Consider the following 18,546-nt stretch of genomic DNA (forward strand, 5'->3'; position numbering starts at 1 on the left):
AATAACAAGCAGATTCTTACGCATTGTTCATTTTCTTATTTATTATTTGTATAAAGCACTTCAGAGTAAACATATACACATGAGACCAAAATGCAATGGTATGGTAACTATGGAATATAATGAAGCTATCTGCAAGGCAGAAATAGTTTAGGCTATTTTTTTGGTAATGTTGAATACAAAAGAAAAGAGGAAACAAATGTGCATCAGAAGTTGGCATTAAAAGATACTGCACAACCAGGGAAACCGAACTGTCAAGTGAGCTCCCTTGGTTTCTTTCCAGAGTAATAAGACATACAAATAGCACAATAGGAAAAAGCCAGACAGACACCCAGCTGCTCTGTTTACTAGCTATCTACCATAATCCCCCAAAAATAAAGTAAATACAGGAATACAGAGAATACCCTTCAGGTTTGGTCATTACTAAGGTTTGACCTTATGGCTTCCATAGATATGCAGCTGTTGAGAAGACTAGCTATTAAGATATGCATGCATTTCAATAAGGGAGAAGAGAAAGTTCAGGTGCAACACCTAAACCACCACCATTTCAGTTTGTCCAAGTTAAATATTGTTATCCACTGTGTAAGGGATGATATGATTATGTATTATATAGTGTACACATCAAGGATATAATTGTAACATAATCAACCGGAGTAGAACTACTCAGAAACACAACCTGTTAACTGGAAAAATACATACATACTTATACCATACAGCATTCTGAAACATGAATTGAGATAGTGTTGCATATCGAAAAGTAACATAGGAAGTTGTCCTCTGTAACATGAGGCATAGTGTTCTTCAGTAACTTTATGTTATGGGCTTACCGCAAATAAGACTGCACAATATTTTGTAGTATACATACCTCCGTTCAAAACAAGGTTGAAATTTTAGGTTTTTGATTGCAGTGTTACAGTTTTTTTTCAATCACTTTGGTGCAATTTTCACAAATATGTGATAAATTTTCACAACGCTTAGTACAAAACAGATTATCAAAAAGAAAGTTTCTAAACTATGCACAAATTCAACTGATTAAGTACAACACACATTCACCTTTTCATAAAACTTAAATCAGTGTTTCATCTAGAAATAAATAAGTCTTACATTGCAATACGTTCAAATAAAGTACATTCTTTTCACAATACAATGCTCACGTTACTTTTGATATGATTGTATTTTTTACTCTTACCTAATCCGAATGGTCTCAATTAATTATCACTTAACCATTTGGTAAACCTGTAGAGTTTAAACTGGTTTGTCTACTACAGATTGAGAACTACACCATGAAAATGTTTGTAAAGTATGAACATAAAGTATGATATATAATGTATTATAAACTGGGTGGTTCGAGCCCTGAATGTTGATTGGCTGACAGCCGTGGCATCAGACCGCATACCACAAGTATGAAAAAACATTTGTTACTGCTCTAAAATACATTGGTAACCAGTTTATAATAGCAACAAGGCACCTCGGGGATTTGTGGTATTTGGCCAATATACCACGGCTACGGGCTGTGTCCAGGCACTCGGCAATGAGTTGTGCACAAGAACAGCCCTTAGCTGTGGTATACTGGACATATACCACACCTGTTCATGCCTTATTGCTTAAATATATTATGATGGTGACCCTTTATTTTACTTCAAAGTAAAAATAAAAAAAACACAATATACAAGACCAGATATGTACTGTTTGTAACAATTGAATCCCCTAAATAGTCTCGAGGGCCATATTGAGATTTTATTTTAATTCAGCGGAATGCCGCAGATTTCCCCTCCAGGACCTATTTTTTTGTCGAAAGCTATTTGCCGGCCAGAAAAGGGTCCATTATTTCCCACAGGCTGTATGTTGCTCACCACTGCCCTGAACATGTACCCAAAATTACAGGGGTCTTTTTGATTGGGGGGTGGGGTTACACCACTTTACTATAATTGCATTGGTCAATACAATACTAATTCATAATATGCCATTTATGTAGAGCAGGCACTTTTATTCAAAGTGGCAACAGTGAGTCAACACATTCTCCTGTGACCCCAGTAGGAATTGAACCAAAATCTCTGCGGTGTTGCTAGTGCCATGCTCTTACTGAGCCACATAGGGCCAATAGAACACATAAGTACAATACAATATTACAATACAGGTGGAAGGTGTATGATTGCCATCCCCATGAGTGTGCCACCCTCCTTCAGGCCATGAATGAGGCATGCAATGACATCAATCCAGATCAATATCAGGCTTGGATTCACCATGTCAACAGGTTTTTCCCCCAGGTGCATGAACAATGAGGACATTTACTGTGTTGATGAGAACCTATGGTCAACTGTTTCAAACTGGATTGATGCAAACTCGTGCCTGCAAAACATTGTATCTTTCATTAATTTAATTTGTTTCATTTGATTACAGTAGACCTAGTGTAATTATATCTGAACAATACATTTATATTTTGCATCAATGACTGAAAGAATGAACACACATTAAATAGAAATTTGATTTTCAGTAAATGTTGATGGGTAGTGTAAGTGTATTCCCTAATGTGAAAACAGTGTAATGTGCTGTAGCATACTACATTTAAAGGGCAATTTTGAAACATGTATCTTGTATGTTTGCTAATGGATTAACTGGTTGTTAAAATAACTAAGTTGAGAAGATATCATGATGCTGTGTTTAGAGTTTTGTACAAAAAGTTGTGAAAATGTACCACACACACGTGAAAAAAGCACAAAACCGATTGAAAAAAAACTAAATGTCTATTGGTAACAATTTTCTTCCACATATCTTTCTTCATTCCCGGGCGGCCCTTAATGATGCAAAAGGCTTGTGGGTAGTTGTGTGGGAATGCCAAAGTGGCACAACCAGTCCGTTAAGCCCTCTTCATCCCCCGGCCCATCAAGCAGGCGAACACGGTCATCACCATCTTGGGCTTGACCTCCACCAGGTCGTCTGGGAGAGCGTAGACACGCGCGCCGATCTTCCTCGCCATGGAGACGGCATATCTAAGAAGGGAAATGGGTGGTTTAATTTAATATTGATCAGCACTTTCTTCTATGACTCGACATCTCGGACACATTCCTATTTGTTTAATATTCATTCTTATGACTTCTGAATATATACTTCACAACCCCTCCATATTTCAAATTTTTAACAGATAGTATAGCAAAAAACAGGAAGTAATTGAAGCTTGAGTTCTTCTTACAGGCCAATATCAATGATCATCAGGACAGGTAGATCAGTGGAAGACTTACTTGGCGTTCTCCAGCTTGTCCTCGGCTGAGAGGCTACCAGTCTTGACCAGGTCGTAGCTGATGCTTCCAGGTTGGATGGCATCAATCAGGTCCACCACTGGTAAACTGGTGCTGATCTCCTTGTCCTGACAATCAAGGGCAGAGGACACAGTGTCAAATACCTGCTTCACAAATCAGCTCAAGTACAGTGTCAGAATTTGTGGCATGCCAGATTAGGTCTGCTGATTGGAGGATTCAATGTAGTGACTGCATTATCACTACAGAACATAGTTGTATGGCAAATGTTGTATGCATCTAACAAAGATATAAACAAATGTATTAAAAACAAACAACCTAAATATATTAATAAAGCTTTACAAACCTTGAAGCTTGAGATCTTGGTTGTCTTCCCCGCCTCTGACAAGGTTGTATTGACCCATTTAACAATGATGTCATCATTAGCTTTTTGTCCATCTCCTAAGTCCTCCAGTACATTCAGCGTATATCTAGCAGATGTCAAGAGTTAGCTCACATATTGGTCAGTTTCTTGGGCACTCGGCAGTGTGCAATGGTCAGCATGTAATCATTGAAGGCCAGTCAAAAGTAAACCAAAAACAATCCACTTATTCATCAAGTTCTGCTTAAGAATTAACAATCCACTGTTTAAATATTCCAGTGCAGGTTTACAAAACATTTGCCCCTATGCTGCCTTACCTCTTCTTTACGACCTTGATTTACAGAGAAATAATCGTGAGAGCATGTCATAAATATTGCTGACAGTGACGCCACAGATACTAGCACTGCACCAGGACTAACTGGCAATTCTAGTTAGTCTACACGCACCACCCACTTCAACACCTGGCCCCGCCTAGCAGAAGCATTGAGACAACAACTGGTTGGTATTTTTAAGTAACAATGCAAAGCTACATTGGAGCTGCATATTTTGAGTTTCAGGAAACAACAAATAAGATAAGATTGACAAAATATATTTTGTCAGAATATGAAAACAAGACAATTGCCCCTTTGCGAAGTCCTGCCCCCAGATCGCGCCAAAGGATAGAAACTGTCGTTGAGTCTGAACACCTCGGACAAGCTCATGATTCAAACGCATGAAAGCCAATGAGAGCTATGGAAAAACAGAGTTTATCAAAAAGTAGCTAAATAACAGTGCACGAGGGAAACTTGCTACTCTGATTTCTGAAATGCCGAGCCTGTTGAAGTATTTTTAGAATCTGAAATTAGACTTTTGTTACTTTGTTTGCTAGCTCAGCTGGTTAGCTAGTGCTTTCTCAATGACCACCAAACCTTGCTAAAGCTAGCTAGCCAGTTAACAAAACATTTTCTAAAAATGTATGTAAGCTAGCTAAGTTAGCTATATTATGAATACAACCAATCATCGTCTGTCGATATCAGGATACCACTTGAGTACTAATTAGCTCCACAGGATACCACTTGAGTACTAAGTGGTACTAAGTGGTTAGTAGTAACGTTGACTGTGTGCATTCAGAGCCATCCAGTGGCTAGCCACACTACAAACTTCATCGTGACAGGTTCCCCTGAAGCAATTGTAATGACAATCCACCACAACATATCCAATAGTATCCTAATTATCAATGGATAGTCTGAGTTTAATTTTATTGTGTAGTAAAAACACAGTTTGGCCTCCCGAGTGGCGCAGTGATCAAGGCGCTGCATCGCAGTGCCACTAGAGATTCTGGGTTCGAGTCCAGGCTCTGTCACAGCCGGCCACAACCTGGCCGGCGCACAATTGGCCCAGCGTCGTCCGGGTTAGGGGAGGGTTTGGCCGGCAGGGATGTCCTTGTCCCATCGCACACTAGCGACTCCTGTGGCAGGCCCGGGCGCAGTGCACGCTGACACTGGCGCCAGGTGCAGTGTTTCCTGCAACACATTGGAGCGGCTGACTTCCAGGTTAAGTGGGCATTGTGTCAAGAAGCAGTGCGGCTTGGTTGGGTTGTGTTTTCAGAGGACGCTCGGCTCTCGACCTACACCTCTTCCGAGTCCGCACCGGAGTTGTAGCGACGAGACTAACTACCAATTGTGTACCACACAATTGGGGAGAAAACAGGGCAACATTATTTTTTAGATTGTTGTGAAGGGTTTTCTCCAGAAGTTTGAATGGGGAATGGAGCTTCCTGGGAAAATGTTGTCTGAGTGGGGCGGTGGTCAGCGAAGAGTAAATTGGAATCAAATTTCCTTTCAGAGCTTATCCCCTCTTTATTTACCTGTGCGCGCATATGTTTTTCCATAAACATCAAAGTAACAGCAACATATTTTGCAGTGGTGAAAACAGAAAATGTCTCCCTCGTTATGAAAGGTATGTTACATATTGAACTAAGCATGTGCCAGGACTCACCTCCTCATCAGCTGCCACACCAGGGCTAGCGTCAGGGTGGCATTGCCATCGTTCAGGTCCTGCCCACCGATGCCAACGAGAGAGAACTTCGCCGCCGTCTTCCCCAGCTCCACCGCATAATTGCAGTTCTCCAACTGAGCAGAGAAAGCATAGCAGTTGTCAAGAGAAAAACACCTTTAGTCTCTCTCCAGAACTGGAGCTGTGTTCTTTTGATCTATGAGCTTCTGAATAGTTGAAGACAGAAACAGTAAATTCTGCCATTTGATCATTATTTAGCATTTTTTCAAAGTAAAAATTATAGGAGGAACATACATTTTATTTGAGAATATAGTTTACCTTTTTCATGTTGGTACCAATCTTGGGATATGGTGGTTTGTTGACTTTGTTGGTCCAGTCGACGGGCACTTTGATCTTTTCATAAAGTTGGAGGATGACCAAGGCGTCCGCTAGGTCTCTATAGAGGAAAGATAATCGTTATATAGGTTACCTGACCCTGTGTATGAATACCACTGGTAGGGAGAAGTAAGGTATTGGCATGTTAATTTTCAATGTAAATAATTACTTGCATTTGGTACATACCCATACAGATGATTGACATGTGGGTTTACACCCAGGGAATTCATCCAGTTCCGGAATGTTCTTTCTTCTCGTGTCTCACCTAACCAGAAAAGATGTTCGGGTGATTTTATGGTTTTAGGGAGTACAATGTACACTGGACAAAATCCACCCAGCAATCATAACCAACAGATGTCTAGCTCGGCACCCACCTTCCAGCAGCCCCCAGTCGATGTCCTCTCCCTCAGGCTTGGTGAGAGATGGGTACTTGTTGAAGAGATTGGCCACAAAGGCCAGGTTGAGTTTGGGGTTGCCGGCGACGACGTCAGCTGGGGTGACAAACTGTCGACAGCCCAGCCTGTCAGCCTGCTGAAGCATGTTCTCTGCCCTTTTCAGGTCATCCTTCTCCTGCAGGTCAGACACACCACAGGTTCATACCAGGGATGTATTTTATTTATCCCTTCTGAATGTATGTATATTAACTGAAAACAATTGATTCTCTGTATACGAAATGTGTATATTCTCCGTTAAGGTGCTTACACTGAAGCCTGCCATGCTGATGTCTATGCGTGGTTGATCTTCCTCTGTGCCTTTGGGGGAGATTTGGTTGAGAAGGTGGAAATAGGCTCTGGAGTCCTGAAACAGAGACCGACATCTCGTTTGAACCTCAGCATTGGAAAGATATACAAGTACACTGGGATACAAGGTTGTGCAGTCCACATGGGAACAAGACGACACAGGACACAATGGATAGGTATGCAATGACCATGACGAACAATGGAAATATTAATACTGTACAATGATCTTGATGACACATGTATGAAGCTATTGTCAATTCTTATACATTATGGAAGTTGATCTATGAAGTACCTTTACAGGTTGAAAGGTCTGTCAGCTGAAGAAAAGATACAGTCAGTCAGAAATATCATAAAGCACAGGCATAAAAACCAAAGATATCATCAGAGCAAAGAATTGTTTGCTTTGAAAGAATAGAATTAAGAGTCCAGATTTGGTTGAAGCCTTGATTGTCTAATCAATTATATTAAGCCATAGTTCCACTTCTTTCTGAGGAAAACATAAAACTATTTCACCTTCATTAAACATACAGATACAGTGAATACGAACCAAACATACATGGACCGTACATCCCTACCTTAATGTCGGAGCTGAAGTTATTGATCTTCTGCCAGCCAGCGTTCTCCAGGTGAAAGTTAGCCCAGCGCAACAGCAGCTCCTCTGGAGACAGCTTCATCAGGTCCTCCAGGGTCTCTCCATCTCTCAGCAGAGCAGCCAGGGCTGGGGGGGGGTTCACAGGACATTCGCTCAGCTACAGCACCTCAACACTCACCGACCAAAGAGTTCTTTAACCAGGAAAAGCCACTCCAACACTGAGGACAAACTGGCTGGACGTCATAATGTTGTGATACTAAAGGAAAGAGACCTTTGCTCCTTGTAATGGGTAAATGTACCATGATGAGCAATAACACGACGGTTAGATACAGGTTCATGAGTCGCCAAGACAGTGATTGTGCTGTGAAAGTTCCTCACCTTCATTTCGGCTGAGCTCAATGTCAGCAAAAAGGCCGATCTTGATGATCTGCCACAGCAGGCCCAGTACCAGGTGGGGCTTCCCCTCCCTTAGGTCCAGAGCCCCGATGTTCACCACGTGGCAGCCAATAGCAGAGGCCGAGTTCAGAGCCAGGTTCAGATTCTCCTGCAGGATGAAGAAACAAAACACTTTGAAGTCCCTTGCAGGAAAAATAAAAAACAAACAGGTCCTCCCACATTCATACATGAAACATAAATAGAGATGACAAACTTTATCTATTGGCTAAATCGCTAACAAATCACTATTTCTTTCCCACAAATTAGTCTTTTGACCAATGACATGATATTTTTCAGCGCTGATCTGATTGGTCAAAAGACCAATTAGTGATAGAAATATCAGAATTGGGCTGTGTTTCTAGGCAGCCTAAGAATATATATGTAACCAGTCTGGTTGAGTTTGTACAGACCTGTATTGTGAACGGTGTCAACTTCTTCTTGTTTATGGTCCTCTCGTCAATTGTGTCTGGCACCGACAGGTTGATCATTTTACTACAGGAACACATACACAGCTGGTTTATGAGGGGTCCTAATGTTGGGAGACGCAGATATGCCCAATTTCAACCAACCAGGTGTAAGGAAAATTAGCTGTGTTAAGGGATGTAAGGGCAGAATTACACAGAACATAGCGATTTAAATAATTATGTCTCACCAGAGAACAATGCCGTCGCCCATGGCCTTGAAGAGGGAATCTGAGTTGGGGTCCATGGGCAGGGCGTGCTTGCAGTCAGGGTCATTCTCCAGCGCTGTGTTGAGCCAGTTAACAAACGCGTACCGCTCCTCCTCTGCACAGGGCAGCACAGGGAAACTCTCAGCCAACACAACCAGCACCACTTTATACACCTTCTCTCACTACATGGGAATAATGTTATGTTTCACATCCAAGGAAACCCAGTTATTGGATTCAATTGACTAGGGCCCCTAGTGTAGAGTAGGTAATCAATCCACTATGAAATGAGTGACAGAGAGCATCTACCAAAACTCATGAGAAAGGTTCCCTTAAATTAGATCAAAAGGCCTATACACGGAGTAAACAAAACATTAGGAACACGTTCCTAATATTGAGTTGCACCCCCTCAGAACAGCCTCAATTGGTCAGGGCATGGACTCTACAAGGTGTTGAAAGCATTCCACAGGGAGGCTGACCCATGTTGACTCCAATGCTTCCCACAGTTGTGTCAAGTCAGCTGGATGTCCTTTGGGTGGTGGACCATTGTTGATATATACAGAAAACTATTGAGCACAAAAAACCCAGCACTGTTGCAGTTCTTAAATATTTAGTCTTGGCCATTCACTCTATGAATGGCACACATACACACTGATTGAAGTGGATTTAACAAGTGACATCAATAGGGGATCATACCTTTAACCTGTATTCACCTGGTCAGTCTCATGAAGAGCACGTGTTCTTAATATTTTGTACACACTGTGTATATACACAGTACAGCATACTGTAATGCAATCCCCTCAACATTAGTAGAAGGAGACTGAGCAGCTCACCAGAGAAGGAGTGTTGCGTGCCCTCACTGGACTGCGTAGATGTACCCCCAATGGCCAGGATCCCCTCCTTCCTGTTAATGGCCTTGCGGAAGCTTTTGGCAATGTCACTGCTCTTCAACTCCTGGAATATCTGCAGTAGAAGGGGCAAAGTGCATTTTAGCTTCAACGGCCAACCTCTTCAAGATCCTAATACATTTTTGCTTAAATTATGCTCAGTTATTATCATAAGCATTATCACAAGATAAATCAGTGTAAGCCTGCAATGGTGTTGCAGGCTTAGCAACAAAAACACAGGTGTTTAGCAGGAAGCCAAGCGCCTCTGTGAACCAAACCTTTTTATCCTCCTTTCTAATTCAACATGTTACAGGATACTGTACGAAGTCTACTCCAGACCACAAACATAGGATCAAGTGGTGTTAGCCTACACTGCCCATGCACTGTAGATAGAGGTCCATGGAAAACACAATAGCCATTTTTTATTATTTAACTACGCAAGTATGTAAATAACAATTTGTTCTTAACTATGACAGCCTACACCGGCCAAACCCGGACGACGCTGGGCCAACTGTGCGCCGTCCTATGGGACTCCCAATCACGGCTGGTTGTGATACAGCCTGGATTCGGACCAGGGTGTCTGTAGTGACGCCTCTTGCACTGAGATGCAGTGCCTTAGACCGCTGCGCCACTTGGGAGCCCAAAATGTACCTTCATAAGTAATGACTGTCTGTTATTTAATTTACAAATTTATTTTATTTATATGGTTTACAATTATCTTAATCTCATACTGTACCCACCATATTTTAAAATGAAACCACCCCCCCACCCACAAAAAAGTTCCTCTCGTCAGTGAGCTATGAGAAATGGCCTAAAATAGAGAGATTTGTAATATTTATTTTTGGATCCCATTGGTTAAATTATTACTCTAAATAGAGACTGGCACAGGCCAATAAATTACTGTTCTCTCATCATGGGTGAAACGAAATACAGGAACTCTCACCATCTGACCTCATTTCCTCATTCCTGTGTGTGCTTTAGTGGACACTCAATTGACACGTTAAAGAGATAGTTCACAAGAATTTCAAGAATTTCAAAGGGGAACTTGATTTCACAAAGGAGCAAAAGATAGTCCCCTTAGTCAGACAGGGATAGGCAGAACTCCAAACAACAAATCCCTCATTAACTGGAACAAACTCGCCAAACCTGACTCGCTGACACCAACTCCCTGAGGATGACTGGCCAAACCTGACTAGCTGAAACCCGACTCCCTTAGGATGACTAACACACAACTGTCAAACATGACTCACCGACAGAAACTCATCAAAGCTGATCTTGTTGTCCTTGTTGCGATCCAGCTTCTGAATGATCTCCCTGACTTTGTAGCCAGGCAGTGGAAGGTTGGCCTCCTTGAACAGTTCATGAAGCTCATAGTCACAGATGGATCCATTGCCATCGAGGTCTACAAAAGCACAGACAGACCGCAGTTTGAGCATATTTTCTAAATACGTTTCAGCTAACACACAATACTTTTTTGCTTGAATCCTTGGGCTGGTTCACAAACAATAGAAAAAAAAGCAGGCAAGGGACGTGTAAGTGAAAGTCAATAACTAAAAAGTCAGGGACAGTACAATGAAGCAGTTGTAGACTTGTAGCCTGTTTAATGTAACAAACATTTATTATGAAACAAGCCATACTGGTCGTACTAATGTAGCAAATCAAATCAATCAACTGTAAAATCACAGATGTAGCCGACTCACCAATTTTGCCAAACGCCTCTCGCAGCTCCTCCAGCTCGTCTTTGGAGATCTTTCCTGCCATGTTGATGGAAATGACTGAAGGTGGTCAGTCAAGAGAGGTGGGTCCTGTGCAGACAAACAGGTCGGTAAAGCAGAGAGAGACAGGGAACAGAAGTCCTGAACCGGTCAGATCATGAGCGGCAGAAGGGGAAATTACAGTAAGGGGATACCATTACATTACTTCCCTTACGAGCAACCCTCTCTGTAACAATATGACCCTCCATGACCTCTTAGCGGGTCTGGAGGAGAAGAGGACACCAGTATTAGTCCTGTCTACTGAGCATTTGAATCCTCATTGCAGTGGGAGAGAACGGAAGATAGTGTCACTTTAGCATGACAGATTACTTATTCTGTGGCTCACTTGGCTGGAACCTGAGCTCACACAGAGACAGAGACACTAGAGTACTGCTGCCTCAACGACCACTCCACATCAGCACAGCACATGTCTAATTGGATATTAGGTTACTACAGTATGTTCATATAAATGATAGATAACCCCACTGGAAGGATGTCACTATTGGTAGGCCTATATAGAGTCAGATTAAGTGCAGTTAGTAGGGGGGGGGGGGTGAAAGGAATAGCGGTGAGAGGTCACAACTCAGGAATGAGCCAGCCGTAAGTATTTTGGCGATAGTCACCCTTCACATTGAAATATTTGTCTCACTATTCAAGGGCACCAACAAATACCAGAGATAACAGAATACAATCCATTCCACGCGCTTTCATGTTTCCTTCACCAACGTTTGCTGATTTGTAGGCCCTGGTGATCTCCATTCTTCTCATGGATAAGTACTTCGTTGAGGCACCGCCACCCCTCCCATGTTGAAGGGGTATAGAAATGCAGTAAACAGGTCTGTCTATAAAAATAGGCTACATCAGCTGCATACATGTACATTTTTGTCATTTAGCAGACACTCCTATCCAGAGTGACTTACAGCATCAATTAGGTTTAAGTGCCTTGCTCAAGGGCACAGACAGGATTTCCACCTTGTAGGCTTGGGGATTTGACCCAGCGATCTTTCAGTTACTGGCCTAACTCTCTTAACCGCTAGGCTACCTGCCGCCCTGTACTGTTCCCACTCTGCACCATCCAAAGCTAAACCGGAATAAGCACATTCTCCTTCCATAAAGAGTTCACCCATGAAGGCTTGCACTGACAAAATACTCACAAGTATGAATGCAATTACAATGTTCTTTTTTTAACAAATTGCTCCTCCTTGAAGACATAGGCTTGGGAATCTGGATTCCTCACAATCATGCTTTCAGAACATAATTAATAGGCTTGGGTAGTATACCGTTTATACTTTGGGAAAAGCCACAGGATGGCTCTTCAATACCCCAGAGTGCTGAAGCGTGTAAAAATCATATGTCCTCGGTTGCAACACTCACTACCTAGTTCCAAACTGCCTGAAGCACCGTCAGCACAATAACTGTTCGATGGGAGCTTCATGAAATGGGTTTCCGTGGCCGAGCAGCCGCACACAAGGCTAAGATCACCATGTGCAATGCCAAGCATTGGCTGAAGTGGTGTAAAGCTTATCGCCATTGGACTCTGGAGCAGTGGAAAGAGTTCTCTGGAGTGATGAATCATTCTTCCCCATCAGGCAGTCCAATGGACAAATCTGGGTTTGGCGGATGCCAAGAGAACGCTACCTGCCCCATGCATAGTGCCAAATGTAAAGTTTTGTGGAGGAGGAATAAATGGTATGGGGCTTCAAAAACAAATCCTCTTCATGGTTTGGCCTAGGCCCCTTAGTTCCAGTGAAGGGAAACACTACAGCATACAATGATATTCTAAACAATTCTGTGCTTCCAACTTAGGGGCAAAAGTTTGGGAAGACCCTTTCCTGTTTCAGCATGACCTATTTATAGTGCAGTGAAGTGCACAGAGCAAGGTCCATAGAGAAATGGTTTGTCGAGGTCGTGTGAAAGAACATGACTGGCCAACACAGAGCCCTGACCTCAACCCCATTGTGATGAATTGGAACGCCGACTAAATCGTCCAACATCAGTGCCAGACCACATTAATGCTTGTGGCTGAATGGAAGCAAGTCCCTGCAGCAATGTTCCAACATCTAGAGGAAAGCCATCCCAGAAGAGTGGAGGCTGTCGTAGCAGTAAAGGGGGACCAACGCCATTAATGCCCATGAGTTTTGAATGAGATGTTCGACAAGCAGGTGTCCACATACACTACATGACCAAAAGTATCAAGATCAAGCAGCAGAGACAATCCCCTCCTGGATTAAGATCCCTGCTGCCGAATATGTGTTTTGTCTGTGCTGCAAGCTGTGTTTTGAGATACTTTCATAACTTCATAGGCTGGGCTGTCTGTCCTAGAGGTAAATGTTTGCATGTACTCGTTAGTATTTACCTAACATGCAATATGAGAAGTCGTTAGTACTTGTTAGCATTCTGGTAAGTGTTGGTTTTTGGCCTTTTATTATAAAAAAAGAATAATAAATTACGCCCCTTGTGTGTACTACTGATAAAACTGTATATCCCGGGATGGCACAGGCACGGTATGGAGATCTGGATACAGCACAACCAACATGTCAAATGGGCTATACAATACAGTGAGTCAGTGCATAACAAAATGTACTTGCTAAATATAAGTCCTGGGTATGAAGAAATTATCTATGATAATAGATCAATTGATTAGAGAGGCCTAAATCATGAGTCATGACCATAAATAAGATGGCAATATCAGTCAGTTCAGTTCCTCCAATGGGACCAATTTCTCCTAATCTGCATCTGGCATCACAGGCACACATTCAACAGGACGAACAAAGGACAAAAGACAAGACAGAATGTGTAATCACTGCCATGAATGAAGATCATTGATTGCCTTGACACTCACATAAACTAAGGGGGCAAAGAGGTGCTTTGGTTTCTGCTTATGACACTCACACTCCTTATCAAGCAGCTGGAAATGAAATTCAGTCAAAACCATACAAGGCAATCGTTTTCCCCCCAGAGAGTAGCAATTTCCTATGTGAGTCATGTAGGGGCATTTCCCCAATAATCAAACCATCTCATTCTGCAAGTTGAAATTCAAAATTACAGGGCGCAATACTGCTAGAATAGGACTACAACATGAGGGGTAAATTTAGCCTAGCCTGATCAAAATTCACACATCCTCACACCCATACCTCTTGTTTATTTTGTATTGTTTAGCCATTGTAAGACTATACAACGAGAGAAAACATACAACCCTAAGTAAACCTTTGTATTATCATTAGGAAAATTACCAACCATGTGAATGACTATTACTGTGTAACTGTATTTGAGCCTCGCCTGGATGTGAAATGAGGCCACTGGAGTCAGACCAGCCATAATAAGGGACTCCAAACATTACCTCATATGCCAACCCCTGTCACACCCCAGACAGAAAGAGAGAGGGAGAGAAAGCGAACAAATGAGAGGGGGGGGTGGGGGTTACATACACAGAGCAAAAATGGAGGCGGTAGAGAAGTAGTGTGCACACAGTAGAGTATAATCATTACTGGTATAGAAGAATAAGGACATTGTAATGTGAACCATCATGTCTAGACATGGGGATAAACGTTAAGAATAACATCTCTGTCAACACCTAAAAATAGCAGGCCTCAATGGCAGTTGACAGAACAAGCTGTTTTTGGATGGGTGACAAAGTTAAATACATTGGACGGATACAGGTAACAATGTTCTCTGAATAGAAGTACATTTGCATAATAGCATGATCACAAAATGTGATATGATTCAAATGCATTATTCAAATTGACAATGCTTTGCTTAGCAGCAAGTCAACGCAACAATTTACACATAATTATAACATCTTGACATATGGCTAGGCACTCAAGACTAGTACAAGACCAGAGGATTTAAAGAAAAGTTATTCTGCGACTAATACTAGCCCCACCTCCACGGCAATTAGATACTTTGCAGCAGCCGGCGACAGCTGTTAATTGCCACAACATAAAAAAACACTTACAAGTTTGAACTGATCTTTCTGACAGTTGAGTCAGATCAGGGGAGGGTTCCCAGATGGTAGAGACAACAGGGTAGAGCCAAGACCACACCTTGCCAGTGCTTCACCCGCCCCGTCCGTGACATGGGAAATGTAAGGCACATAAATAGAATGGGCACCCCTCCCAAGTGTGGTCAAGTTCATGTGCACACACCCAGCGAGCTCCTACAGGAACATGAGGATTTTCTGCACTGTCAACTTTCCACTTACATGTGATATCTTGAGCCTATTCTAAACTACATGTTCTTTATGACATTACAGCTCAACTTCCTGTCAGCTTGTGTGGGTACAAGATAAGCATAATTATGTTTACTGACAGGTGACTCACTGACAGGTGACTCACTGACAGATCCTAAAGATCAAAACCACAGTGTGACCTATTCCAACATGGTTAGAAAGAACAGCTTTCTGCCTGTAAAAAACAGCTGACACATTGCTGATGTGCCAATGCTAAAACCAAACTTTGGGCTTAAAGCTGCACTATACAGAAATTGCTCCGCCATTTCCTTGTTGCAAAAATACATTTCAGTTTATGTGACAAAACAAGCACGTATAGTGTAGATAATCATTGTACCATCTAAACCATTGTGAAATATATGTTTCATAACCAAACATATTGTATTTTCAGCAGTTTAAAGCTGGTAAACATGTTTTTTTAAACTTAACAGGAAGCAGACATAGCCCACACAGAACAGATATACCGCTTCTTAGACTTGCTGTCAATGTGAATAACCGATCTATAACTAACATTTCTATGTGAATTTGGAAGAGTAGCCCAAAGAGTTACTTATTGCAGCTTTAACCGGCCATGGCAAAGCTATGTGATTACTCATTTTATGAATAAGGACAACAAAAATCAGACCATACTAAGACAGAAGAATGAGCCAGCTATAATGCATTCACTCACAGAGAAAGGAACTAGACTAGCCAGGAAAAGATCTTAACCAAAGATTATTTATATACACTACTATACTTCACCTCTTCCTCTCGGTCTTCACTGCACTATAAATAGGTCTAAACATGTCATGCCTTTACTCCACCACAAAATGCACACATTTGTACAACTGTATGCACAAAGTATTGTCTATAGGGGTTGTTACTGGCAAATGGATATAAAATATGCACGTTGGAATGACTGTCCTTGCATCCTTAGCTATGTCTAGGAATGTGAGTGACGAGCCTACATTTATTTCCCTGACTCCATCCCTCTGCTTCATACTAAAAGCGCTGAGGATGACTTGAGCTTAAACACAATCTCAAGATTGTGGCTTTAACACACACACATGCATTGGGTGAAAAAAATTGTATGAACAGTGTGGCATTATCTCCCACAAAAAAAAAAAAAGTAGGCAACAGGTATCCTGCATGCATGGAAAGAATGTCATCAGACTGGTGACTGAATTCTTGAAGCAGCCAGTTATTTGGTCTAGGCATAGCAAGCAGCAAGACATCACCATGGTTGAGAATGCTGCCTACATGGGAGAGAGGATATGTATGATTGCATTAAAGTCAGTAATGTAACAATGATGTCCTCGTTCTTTTACATTCCTAACCAGCATCAGTCAGCACTAATATTTAGGACATTTTTCAAATCCCCTATAATATTGAAACATTGCTTCAAAATAAATAGTATAGGTCATTGTGTAATATTTCTGAGGATAATGTTATTTCGAATGTAATTCAAAACATTGCCAATAGAGTCTGGCTGGTATGTACTTATTTGGGTAGGCTACGAACAAAAAAAGTAAGTTTTTGAGGGCGCAGTAGACTATGTGGCACGAGTCTACTCCCCGTTTGACTTTACGGCAGGCTACTAGGTTAGGTCGTACAAACATATCGGCACTTTAATAGGCGCGGGATAGAAGAATACTCATCAAATATCCTATCATATTGGCAGAAAACAACCAACTGCAGCTGCCACTTTTCATGGCAGACGCAATTAACGTTAGCTAGCTAACGCTACTGATTGTTCTTCCAGGTGCAATGAGTGGGTGGTAAAATGGATGCACAATGGTATTCCCCGTCGTCCTTTCCTTACATATATATTTTTTAATATATTGCAATTTTAAAGATCTTAACGTAACCAATCACGTATTCACCCTAAATAAAAGCAATTTCCTCAAGTAAAGTTGGGACGATGAACGAATAATGTAGCTGGCTAGCTTGGGTTACTAGCTAAATGGCTAACAGATGCGAACGTACTGCAAGCTAAAAATAAAAAGCAAACAGGCAAACTAATACTGTAATGGATGAACAATTCGAAGTTTTTAACAAGTTTCAACAAACCATGATGTACTTTTTTGAATCTTAAGAATAACTTACTTTAGCTAACTAGATGCCCCCCAAATTCCACAAAACGTCCAGTTCGAGCCCAGAGACTTCCTCCCTCATCCAGCAAGGCACGGAAAAGTGAGCGGGTGGAATGTTATCCCCGCCCGCTGACGACCCATTAGGTGTTCAGAGTAGCCAGAACATTCCAACCCTACCGTTACACTTGTTTCACTGGGCTGCACTGGGGTCGGAACGCCATCATGGTTAACTAAGATTAAGAGAGCTGAGCCAGCATGAGATATTGTTCGGAAAACGTTCTTCAGTGCAGGGATGTGATATGCTACTGTACTCCAAATATTTACCTTTATCCGAACTGATACATTGAGAAGATTGAAATATTGCTTATTTTTCAAGAAAATTGTTGTTTTTGTCTTCATGCTAGCGAATAGCAGCCACCGCAGCCATTTTGGAATTGCAAATTAGCAATTTTGTTGTTCAACACAACATGCTATTTGATAATAGGGTCCCACATTGAAGGTGTCATAATACCCATCAAACATAGAGGTCAAACAGGGAAATGAGTCCAGTCATTTTTACACACCATTCATTTTTTCCATAGTGTCACGAACCGGCTCAAAGCCCGTAACAAAGGGAGACAACGTGGAGATAAGGAGTAGCAAAATATGTATTTATTAACTAAAGCAACTAAGTATAATATACAATGGTGTGTGTAATCAGTAATCAGTAGTGTAAGTGAGTGTTTCGCATGAATGAATGTGATAATGCAGGGTGATGAAAGGTGCGAAAGCAAACAAACAATAGGCCACCAAGAAACACAACACAATCTACAAAAGGTGTCTGCATGGAGAGAGTCTCCATGAATGTGGAAGAGGTCTATTTATCCTGGGAGACACCTGGCCCAGGTGTTTCCCATGTAGCTGACGACCCTCTCAACTCCGCCCACCGGCATCCTAATAAGGAAACAAGAACAAAGACAGAATACGGCAGACAGAGTGGGAGGGTCGTCACAATAGGAAAAATGAAAATGTGTTTCATATAGGCTTACCCTGTCATGATGTTTTGATAATCATGTAAATCTCTCTCAATGACAATCTGTTATCAATATATTCAGCTCTATTTATTCTCATATTCCGAAATGCTAATTAGCATCAAAGAAGACATTCTGCGAGACTAAAAATCCATGCAAGCTCCTGCACATAATCTCTA

At 41.7% G+C, this 18,546-nt stretch overlaps 1 protein-coding gene across 1 annotated transcript; it reads right to left on the reverse strand.

The window, feature by feature from the left end:
• Positions 1–21: 21 nt before the first annotated feature.
• Positions 22–17,520, reverse strand: LOC124009099 (plastin-3). The gene is made up of 16 exons (XM_046320595.1): positions 17,371–17,520; positions 11,004–11,108; positions 10,554–10,705; positions 9,250–9,379; positions 8,402–8,534; positions 8,160–8,241; positions 7,693–7,858; positions 7,298–7,440; positions 6,685–6,780; positions 6,357–6,552; positions 6,169–6,247; positions 5,926–6,043; positions 5,590–5,723; positions 3,598–3,721; positions 3,237–3,361; positions 22–2,987 (listed from the first exon to the last, which is right to left on the reverse strand). Exons 2-16 carry the CDS (start codon positions 11,062–11,064, stop codon positions 2,855–2,857), a joined length of 1,872 nt encoding a protein of 623 aa, XP_046176551.1. The 5' UTR covers positions 11,065–11,108; positions 17,371–17,520; the 3' UTR covers positions 22–2,854.
• Between the last annotated feature and the right edge of the window lie 1,026 nt (positions 17,521–18,546).

This window comes from Oncorhynchus gorbuscha, linkage group LG02 (assembly GCF_021184085.1).
Source record: "Oncorhynchus gorbuscha isolate QuinsamMale2020 ecotype Even-year linkage group LG02, OgorEven_v1.0, whole genome shotgun sequence".
In the NCBI taxonomy this organism is placed as follows: Eukaryota; Metazoa; Chordata; class Actinopteri; order Salmoniformes; family Salmonidae; genus Oncorhynchus; species Oncorhynchus gorbuscha.

What these genes read in the sequence shown, in the direction of transcription:
- LOC124009099 (XM_046320595.1), bottom strand. Translation starts at nt 11,064, where the DNA reads ATGGCAGGAAAGATCTCCAAAGACGAGCTGGAGGAGCTGCGAGAGGCG. An exon ending in CGACTGGGGGCTGCTGGAAG is followed by an intron (nt 6,248 to 6,356) that starts GTGGGTGCCGAG and finishes TTTTCTGGTTAG; the next exon opens with GTGAGACACGAGAAGAAAGA. An exon ending in CCAAGATCTCAAGCTTCAAG is followed by an intron (nt 3,362 to 3,597) that starts GTTTGTAAAGCT and finishes CTTGATTGTCAG; the next exon opens with GACAAGGAGATCAGCACCAG.